Genomic DNA, 10415 nt, shown 5'->3' with positions numbered 1-10415 from the left:
GGAAACTTTGCATAAAACTTAAATTCCAGAAATCAATATTAAATTACTAGATCTAAGAAAGGCTATGATCGTGTAACAGAAAAATAAGAGAAATTTCATAGAAATAAATCTTAAATGGCAGTACCAAGGCTTTTAAAATATTTAAGAGTTAGAAGAAAATACAAAGACAAAATAATATATGGAAATGTTTTATAAACAAAATAAAATTTATGAATCAATACAAGCACAATCTAAAACTGAAAGTATTTTACGATGAAATCAGTCATTTTAATTGATGACACAGTGAATTATAAGAGAAGTGGACAAAAACAACTGAAAATGCACAGCTGGGAGAAGAGATGGAGAAAGCAGTGATAAGAGAAATAATGAAAATGTCTAGCATTGGTGAACTCTGAGGGGAAAGAATGAATTAGAACAAAACGGCGTCTCTAGGGGTCAACGTTAACAATTTCCCTAAAGTAACCAAGAATGTCAGGCAACCCATTTAAGATGAAAAGAGAAATCTCAAGTAGGAAAATCAAAGAAAATCCCAGACAGGAGACGATGCCTAGCACAAGGAAAATCATCCACTTTGCATAAAGCTTAGGAAAAAATATGTACAATACTAGCAGATGCGAGAGCTGCATGGATGGTCAAAGTGCCAAAGGTGAAAGCTCGAAAACAGGACACAAGACACTGGAAGAAAGCATTAAAATATGCTGCTCTGCCATGAAAATGTCCCTTCAAATGAAGACAAAATGGAGACGTTTTTGGATGCACCCACACACAAAAACTAAAAAACTCCTAGTCTTTCACTAAAAGAAATGCTAAATGGAGTTTTCAAGTGGAAGGAAACTTACCTTAGACGGAAACCAGGAGTAGCATGAAGATATCACTAGCAATAGATAAAGAAACCGAGTAGATAAATACAAATCTACGGAGGAAACATTTACAGTAATATTGAATGAAGCATAATACGTTTGTAGTATTTGATTCTTACACATACGAGATGATTGCAGCCAGAGCCAATGGATGAGGTCAAACGGACATGAGAGCCGCTCTGTCCAGAGGGCCATAAGGAAACCAGGTTCCTGGCATTAGTGTGTTGCAGTTTTTGAGAATCGTGGACAGTTCTCAGCCCAGGTGCTTATGATACTGGACACTCAACAGTGACCCAGCTTCAACCTGAAGCAGTGACTTCTTGTTTCATACCAACAAAACTGAAAAAACTTCAGACACCCGTGGGAGTAAGCAACGGGGAAGTGAGCTTTATTAAGGGGAAGTTGACGAAAAGTGAGAAAGTAAGGAAAACAAAGGGATACTCCCAAGGTAGGATGTGTTCCCAAGAGAGGAAGAGCTGTTGGGCTGGTTGGTTCATTTCTGGGTCTCTAGAAGCTTTCTGGTAGAAACTGGACAAAGGCAGATGTACCTTCTGTTGTGATTATTTGGTATTCTGAGCTATCATGGGCTGAGCCAGAGAAAGACACATACACTCCTATGCATGCAACCTTGGCACACGTGACTGGTGATCATGTTCTATTGATGTTTTTCATGCAGCTAGGAATGAGTAAAAACCCCCTTCATCAGTTTCTAAGCCTCTGTTTATTAACTGGCAACCTGGACTGTCTATGAGATTTTACCCACTTATGGTCAACCTTCCAGCTGTTTTGCTGGCTGCAAACTATCCTACGCTTGATGGAGGAGGGTCATCTGTCTATGTGTTACTTTCATTGGTTAATAAAGAAACTGCCTTGGCCCTTTAATAGGACAGAAAATTAGGTAGGCGGAATAGACAGACAGAATTGTGGGAGAAAGAAAGCAGAGTCAGGCAGATGCCTCAGGCAATCGTCATGCCTCTCCTCTCCGAGATGGACACAGGCTAAGATCTCTCCTGGTAAGCCACCACCTTGTGGTGCTACACAGATTACTAAATATGTGTTAAAGCAAGATTTGAGAATTAGCCATTAAGAGGCTGAAACTAATGGGCCAGGCAGTGTTTAAAAGAAAACAGCTTCCTTGTAATTATTTTGGGTGTAAAGCTAGCTGGGTGGCGGGATGCAGCCCACCGCTCCCATCAACATACGCTGTGTTTGTCACATTTCTGTGATCAACTGTAGCTTCACTGTGGGATTGACTCCTATCACAGCTACCAAGATGGAACTGGAGCTGTTCTTGGTTACCTATCATTTATACCTTGTCTATTTGGGAATCTCTTTTCCCAAAACAGATAGAAGCTTTTTAGAATTCATCCTTACAACCGAGTTTGCTTCTCTTAGCTGCAGGAGAAGCAAGGGTGTGTAGAAGGGCAAGGGTGCCTTACACATGCTCTCTGAGGAAGGAGAGCCCTGGGGGGCCAGCCAGCCTGCTGACACTGGTCCAGACCCACATCCCTCCTCTTAGCTGCTCATTTTTTGTTTTTGTTACTTAGAATTATTATTACTAATTTAATGTAATGCTTTAAGCTATAAATTTTAAGTGTATAATGTGCTATCTTGGTTTTTATTTTTTTGTAGCTATCAGCTTCAAAAATTGTTTTCCATACAATATATTTTGGTCATGTTCTTTCCATTCCCCAAGCTCTTTCTACCTCCTTATCTACCAAACTAATGTGGTATGTCTTGTATATGTGTTGCTTTTATTGATTGATGAATAAAGCTGTTTTGGCCAATGGTTTAGTAGAGCAAAGTCAGGTAGGAAATCCAAGCAGATATATATATATATATATATATATATATATATATATAGAGAGAGAGAGAGAGAGAGAGAGAGAGTAGACAGAGTCATCATAGAGATGCCCTGTAGCTGCTGAAGAAGAAGGATATTTTGGAATCTTAAGAACTTTACCAGTAGGCCATAGCCTTGTGGCAACACACAGATAGATAGAATTGGGTCAATTTAAGATGTAAGAGCTCCATGAGGAGCCTCTTTGATGCCCATCATCCTCTTGAAGTAGATTGGTTCTGCCAAAAGCGAGCTATCTAGGAATATGCTAGAGTCATTGGCCAAACAGTGTTGCAAGTAATGTAGTTTCTGAATGATTATTTGGGTCTGAGCAGTGGGGAAACAAGTGAGTAGCCTCTGACTACAAAGTGGTCCCCACTCTCTGGGGCATGGATCCACATAAGACCTAAAAAAGTTTTAAAAAAATAAGGCTTCTAGACTCACAAAAACCTGAACCAAGCACAGCTTCTTGGGAGCTGCATTTTTTCAGATGGGCTCAATTTGCTGGCCATGTACAAGGGTGTGGCTTTTCTAAGAGCTGGCTTTCTGGTTTGTGCTGGTAGTACAAAATGGTTCTGGCTCTTTTGGGAGGTTCTGCTATGGAGCAGTTAAGTTGGGGTTTGTGAGAAGAATGATACAACTTGTTGATGGCAGCAAAGACCCAGTGCATTCCTGAAGCTGGAGCAGTGAGCATGGCTCACACAGGCGGTGAACATGCCTCCAACTTATTGAAAGGCCTAGAGAGGCAGAGTCAGCATTCAAGGCTGCTGTGACCAAACTGCTTACTTTGTCAGAAAAGGATCCCAGATACACAATAAGATAGATTTAGACATAAAAGACTTCTAAATGAGACACAGTGTTTTCAAAAATGTGTGTAGTCTTGGGAGAGAGAGGGAAACGAGTATGGACAGTTATCAAAAGAAGTAAAGGCTGTAAAGAGACAGTAAATGTAATATAAAAGAGCAAGGCAGTCCTAGATTAAAGGAGTAAAGAAAAATAAGACACAAAAAGATGGACTATAAACAGAAAGTCTGGATTATGTACATTGTTATGTTTTCTTTGAATTTTTTGACTGCAGAGAAACATTTGATTCTGGGGGGCTGCTAAGTTAAACCAACATAAATGTGTCTTGACTTCTAAGGATATGTTACTTTGGAAAAGAGTTTCTACTTTTGTTTCCACAGAAGACAAAACCTGTGGATTCCTTTCAGGCTAATATGGTTTGATGGAACAAGGCCCTCTGAAAGGTCTCTGTGAACCCTAAAAATACTTTGCCCAACAAACAGCAGAAAACAGTTTGGAGAAAATTATGCTCAAATTCCCAAAGCGATTGTTTATAAATGTTTGTTTTAATTTAAAGAGGAATATGACATAGAGATGAATACTTTGCATTGGTATGGGTCTATTGATACATATTTAAGGTCAATTTTGTTACACTGTATGTGATATATATATATATATATATATATATATATATATATATATTTCTTCTCTTGTTTAAGGTATTATGTTTGTCCAGCTCATTTAAAAATGTAGTGTATAATTAAATATTACAAATTAATAGATATTCATTTATAATAGTCAAAGTTGTAAAGTCAATGACTAAAGTCATTGGCCAAACAGTGTTACAATTAATATAGTTTCTCTGTGATTATTTGGGTCTGAGCAGTGGGGAAACAAGTGAGCAATTTCTGACCATATCCAAGTTTATATTATTTCTCCCTCTATTTCTCTCTTTCTCTAAAAAAAAGACAAGAAAACCAAAAAGGTAAAAACCACCCAAACAAACCAAAAGCATACAAAAAACATGGAGTCCATTTGTGTTGGCCAACTACTCCTGAGCATCTCTTCTACCCTGAAGAGTGCTGTTGTACCAAGTTTCGCTCTACTGGAGAAAACTGATTTCCCTCTTTCCATAAGTTTTCAATTACAAGTAGCTTCTTGGTTAGGTTATATACATTCCCCCTTTCCATACTGGAGTTTCTGTGTTGCTTCAATCGTTTGTACAGGTCTTTGTGTTCTATAACAATCTCTGTGAGTTTACACATCAGTTCTGTTATGTCTGGAAAGTTGTGTTCCCTTGGCATCATCCACCACCTATAGCTCATATAATCTTTTTGCCTCCTCTATGTCATAGATCCCCGACCCTTTAGGGGAGGGGTTTGATAAAACATCCCATTTAGGACTGAGTGCTCCAAACTCTCTTACCCTCTACACATTGAGTGGTTGTGGATCTCTGTGTTAATTACTATCTGCTGCAAGAAGACATTTCTATGATGAGAATAGAGTCATACACACCCATCTATGGGTATAGCACTATTCCATTAGAAATAATTTTATTGTTATATTCATTTAATAGAATAATAGTAGTAGGTTTTCCTTTAGGGCCCATGACCTATCTAGTCTCAGGTTTTTGGATACTTCAAGAGTGCCAGTTTTGGGTTCCTTCTCATATAATGGGTCCTAAATCCAATTTTAAAAAGTGGTTGGTTACTCCCATAACTTTTCTGCCACTATGTCACTAACATATCTTTGCAGGCAGGTTAATATTGTAGATAACAAGGTTTGAAGTTGAATAATATTGGGGATTACTTTTCTTCTTTAGTGTGTGCACAGTACCATCTAGCACCATGAACACTAGTCAGTAGGGGTGAATCTTTTATTTGGGAACCAGCTCGATTTTTCTATGTTCACTGACATAAGTAAGTGGTGTCTTCAGCAATAGGAATCGTAAATAGCATAAACTCTGCCCTAGATTGCTTTTCAGTTGCTATGATAAAACACATACCAAAAGCAACATGGGAGAAGAAGGGGCTTATTTAATCTTACAAGTTACAGTTCATCACTGAGGGATGTCAGGTCAGAGACTCAAGCAGGGAGGAACTTGAAACAGATACCACTGAGTAATACTGCTTGCTGTCTCATGCCCAGCTAGATTACTTATATAACTCAGAACACCTCTTTAAGGATGGTACTGCCAGCAGTAGTCTGGACCCTCTTACGTAGAACATGACAGTCTCTCACAGTCATGGCCACAGGGCTGTCTGATCTGAGCAAGTCCTCAACTGATGTTCTTTCATCCCAAGTGATTCCATATTGAGTAAAGTTGACAATAACAACTACTTTTTAAACTCTTGTTTCCAAGATAAAAAGAAAGGAAGAGAGCATTTCACAGTGAATATATAAGCCCACTGCAATGTTTATATTGACTTGCACATTTAAAGATTGATATTTGTAAATACTGTGGAGCTGGACCCCTTCAGCCTAAAAACCCATCTTTTAATTTGACTTTGAACTGTTTTACTCCCTTCACATTCAATAATACTTATTATGGGTGTTTAATATGTCATCTTGAAAGCTGAGATCCAGGACTTATAGTACCAGAAGTCTGCCACAACATTCTTAGAGCAAATGGATCAAGCCACTGCCATATTATCAGATGAACTAATGCTTGCGTATACTGACATTCATCATTGGCTAGCTCTTGTTTCTAGCAGCAGTCACATTCAGGAACTATGGCTTCAGAAAGTCTATAACAGTAAAGGAAGCAAGGAAGAGTGAGCATGTGCAGAGTGAACCACTCTATAGATTCTTGGTTCATGCCCACCTCCTGCTCTTGGAGCTACAGAGAGGCCCTAAAGGCTGTCTTATCACCTTAAATTCCATGTCACAATATACTGCACAGCTGTGAGCCTACAGCGAGAGTAAATAATTCAATATAATATTGTCCTGGCACACAGGAATCATTTGACACTTGCTTCTGATGTTAGAAAGACAATGATCATGGGAGTTTATAAAGAGATTCACCAAGTGACACACCACTGGCTTTCCTCTTTTCTTTCAGGATTAGTCTCACTAAACTAACAGCTGGAGGATATGGTGAGCAGATGCGTTGGAGGCATGTCCAAGCTTGACTCAGATGGAAACAAGATCATTTCTGCTCACCAGCACTGCCCTTTTACAGAGGAAAAGTGAAGGCAAGTGGTGAGATTGCGCACTATAACACAGAAAACTTCTCACAGCTCACAGGGAAATACGGTTAAGTGGACCACAGCTTTCTGAAAGTGTCTTCTGTGCCCACAAAAAGTGTCTTCTGTGATATGGAGTTAGGATATCATTACGTTTTAATGGAGGTAAAGGAAATACTTGGGCATTGGTCGTTTTACGTGTATAGTTCAATGATGATATCACTCATCCATCACCCCAGCGTTCTCTCAAAAGTTGGGCTACATGTACCTGTTTTCTCTCACATTTATTTTGAATTTTCTAGAAAAAGAAATCATACAAGATACAACCTTTATGGCATGGTGTACCACTACATTTTATCATCTTTTCATAAATTATTATTTCTCTAGAAAACATTTTTAGAGATTATTTTTTCTAACTGTCGTCCATGTTTTTTCTGAAAATTTATTATATCAGTGTGTCTGTTTAGTCACTGTGCACATTTCTCTGCTTGATACATAGAATAACATTTTTTATACTTCATTATTTTTTTGTGCTTTTAGAAGCACCACCACCTCACTGAGAATATACATGATTTAGACAAACCTTTTGAGATTCATCAACCTTGTGTATATAATTTGGTTTAATAATGGGTTTATTATTCGGGTAAGCATACATTGTTTGAAGAGGTGTTCAGAAAAGCATTAGGGGCAATTGCAAATGTGTTACAAATGTCAGCAACCCAGAGAATAATTGCATTATGTTCCTGCTCAGTTCCAGTTTTCCTGATATCAGTAAACAAATGTCTTGGATGTCATCACTACTACGCAGCTCCTCAAGTCAGAGTTCTAGGCTTGAGTTCTTCTCTTCCTTTTAACTAGCAAAATCCAGGCACAGTAATCTAGGGAGTTCTGGATTTTTAAAAAGAGGTTTTATTAATTCTTCGAGAATTTCACACTGGATTTAAGGATATTATTGATCTTTTGAGATGAGAAGCCGTTGCAAGATTTAAATAGGAAATTGGTCATGACTTGTGTAGTGAAAAATGAATGATTCAAAAATTCTTAGTGATATCTAATGGAGAATGTGGAGGGCTGGAGAAAAGGCTTAGCACTTAAGAACTCTGGCTGCTCTTCCAGAGGACCCAGGATCAATTCCCAGCACCCATCCAGGACTCCAGTTCCAGGGCATCTGGCATCCTCCTTTGGCCTCCAAGCACTCATGTAGTGCACATACACAGATGCAGTCAAAACTATCATACACATAACATAAAATAAATAATAAAAATACGAATTTGGAGAATCAATTATAGAGGACTAGGTACTCAAAGAGGCTTTTTTGTTCAAGAGTCCAAAAATTAGTAGGAGTGAGTCTTTAAATTTGCAAGTCATGTAAAGGTACAAGATGAAAGACTTGGGAGGCTTGTCATATTTCAGTGGAAGAACTCACCCAAGGTCTCACAGAGGATGACATTATAACTAGGAGAAAAGCAGGTAAGTGTTTGTATAGTTATTTACTGCTTCGACTTCCCTGAGCTTTTGTCAAATTAGCAAGCATTCTCAAGGAGTGAATTAGGAATATCCTTGGGTCATTTGCTCGTTATTGAGAAGGACTTAGAGAATAGAACCATGCTCAAAATATTTTGCATCGCTTCACCAGTCACTCAGCATTCCATGTGTCTCTGGGGGTAGAATCCTCATGATTAAATCCTGATGCCTTTGCGAAAAGAGGGAGAGAGGTTAGAAAAGATACATTCCATTCACAGTCCCTGGGTTCTACTACCTCCTTACAGCACAGTCAGCTAGTGTGGCCCCTTGACCTTGAGCTATCAGAACTGTGACCCAAAATGAACGTCCTTCTAAATTCAGTTTGTGGTATCGTGCTACAATAAATATCAAGCAGACTAATGAAATGGCTTGGTGTTTTAGGTGTAGCGACTACAAATATGCAGACAGTATTAGCTTCATTCTGTAAGCATGGACGTCTGATACCATGAAAACAGATAAACTGCAGAGCCGTCTTCTCAGTGCACTAGAGGAGCTGTGAACAATGGTCAGCAAGTTCGTCTAGGTACATTGGTGTTTTTGCTTTTGCAGGCAATGTTGGAAGAATGGACGAACACAATACCTCCGAGAGTTCCTCTTGTGATCCTGTAGTGGCCCATCATTTGATCTCGCTTTACATCCTAGTGCTCATTGGCGGACTGACAGGTGTCATCTCCATCCTGTTCTTGCTGGTGAAAATGAACTCACGTTCAGTGACCACCATGGCAGTCATTAACCTGGTGGTGGTCCATGGGTTATTTCTGCTGACTGTGCCTTTCCGTGTGGCATACCTCGTCAAGGGGACTTGGACATTTGGATTACCTTTCTGCAAGTTTGTGAGTGCCATGCTGCATATACACATGTACCTCACCTTCCTCTTCTACGTGGTGATCCTGGTCATCAGGTACCTCATCTTCTTCAAGCGCAGAGACAAAGTAGAATTCTATAGAAAACTGCATGCAGTTGCTGCCAGTACTGCTATGTGGCTTTTGGTGATTGTCATTGTGGTACCCCTGGTGGTTTCTCAGTATGGAAATAATGAAGAATACAATGAGCAACACTGCTTTAGATTCCATAAAGAACTCGTCCGTGATTATGTACAAGTTGTCAACTATATGATAGTCATTATTGTTATAACCATTGCAATGGTTCTCTTGGGTATCCAAGTCTACATCACGCTGTCCATGGTGCGGAAGCTTCGCCACTCCTTACTATCCCACCAGGAGTTCTGGGCTCAGTTGAAAAATCTGTTTTTTATAGGCATAATCTTCATTTGTTTTCTACCCTACCAGTTCTTTAGGATTTATTACTTGTATGCAGTAACGCATTCTAAGAACTGTGAAGACAAAGTTGCATTTTACAATGAAATTTTCTTAAGCACAACAGCAATCAGCTGCTATGATTTACTGCTCTTTGTCCTTGGAGGAAGCCATTGGGTTAAGCAAAAGATTATTGACCTATGGAATTGCCTTTTATGCCGTTAGCCAAACTACAGTGTTTATTACTTCCGGCTGGGAATGAAAATAAGCAAGGGAGGTAAGAATGGCTATGCATTGCTTGATCAAAACCTTGCCTTGGCCCAGACAAAGAAAAGGACTAAAAAGTATCTAAGTGATCTCTGTAGTTTGTAAAAGATGTCCTTGCAAAAATGAGTTGTGGTAAACCTATGTGGAATTGCAATTGTATTATTTTCCAAGATACAGTGTCTGCTTAACCAATCTAGAAAACATGGGTCTGCTGGATGCTGGAGTTTTATTAGGGCATGGTGACTTCCATGGGTCCCCCTCTCCAGGCTTCCTGCTGCAACTAGGTAAAGAAGAGTTATTTTCATCCCACTTCTCCTTCCCAAGGCTAACCCTGGTCATCAAACAGCTTCAAATGGAAACAACTCTGCTTGTTTAACAGACAAGTTGACACAGTCAACACACACACACACACACACACACACACATTCTGACAAAAGAATCAGAAAAATGGAGGAGTAAGAAACTTTTCTGTATCATCCTAACTTTGGAGGAAATGTCTGGACTTCTGCTTTAATAAGTTTTTCTAGCTTTGCCCTTCTAAAGGTTGTGTTAAAGGACATGGGTAATGAACTACCATCAATCACACTGTCTGAAAATTCTTCGTAACCTTATTAAGATGCCTAAGTAATGGTGAAAGTCCTGCTCACAGTGAAATGAACAGCAATATAGGATAATTAACCTTGTTTTCTTTTCTTGTTCT

The 10415-nt window shown here is 39.1% G+C and overlaps 1 protein-coding gene across 1 annotated transcript; it reads left to right on the top strand.

The window, feature by feature from the left end:
* The first annotated feature begins 8755 nt into the window (after positions 1 to 8755).
* LOC119816133 (probable G-protein coupled receptor 141) lies at positions 8756 to 9673 on the top strand. The gene has a single exon (XM_038332460.1). It carries the CDS (start codon positions 8756 to 8758, stop codon positions 9671 to 9673), a length of 918 nt encoding a protein of 305 aa, XP_038188388.1.
* Positions 9674 to 10415: the final 742 nt, after the last annotated feature.

Source organism: Arvicola amphibius, chromosome 6, assembly GCF_903992535.2.
Source record: "Arvicola amphibius chromosome 6, mArvAmp1.2, whole genome shotgun sequence".
Classification (NCBI taxonomy): Eukaryota; Metazoa; Chordata; class Mammalia; order Rodentia; family Cricetidae; genus Arvicola; species Arvicola amphibius.
This window is presented reverse-complemented; position numbering and strand designations above follow the sequence as displayed.

Bases quoted from the DNA above. Each gene is read 5' to 3' on its own strand.
- LOC119816133 (XM_038332460.1), top strand. From the start codon at position 8,756: ATGGACGAACACAATACCTCCGAGAGTTCCTCTTGTGATCCTGTAGTG.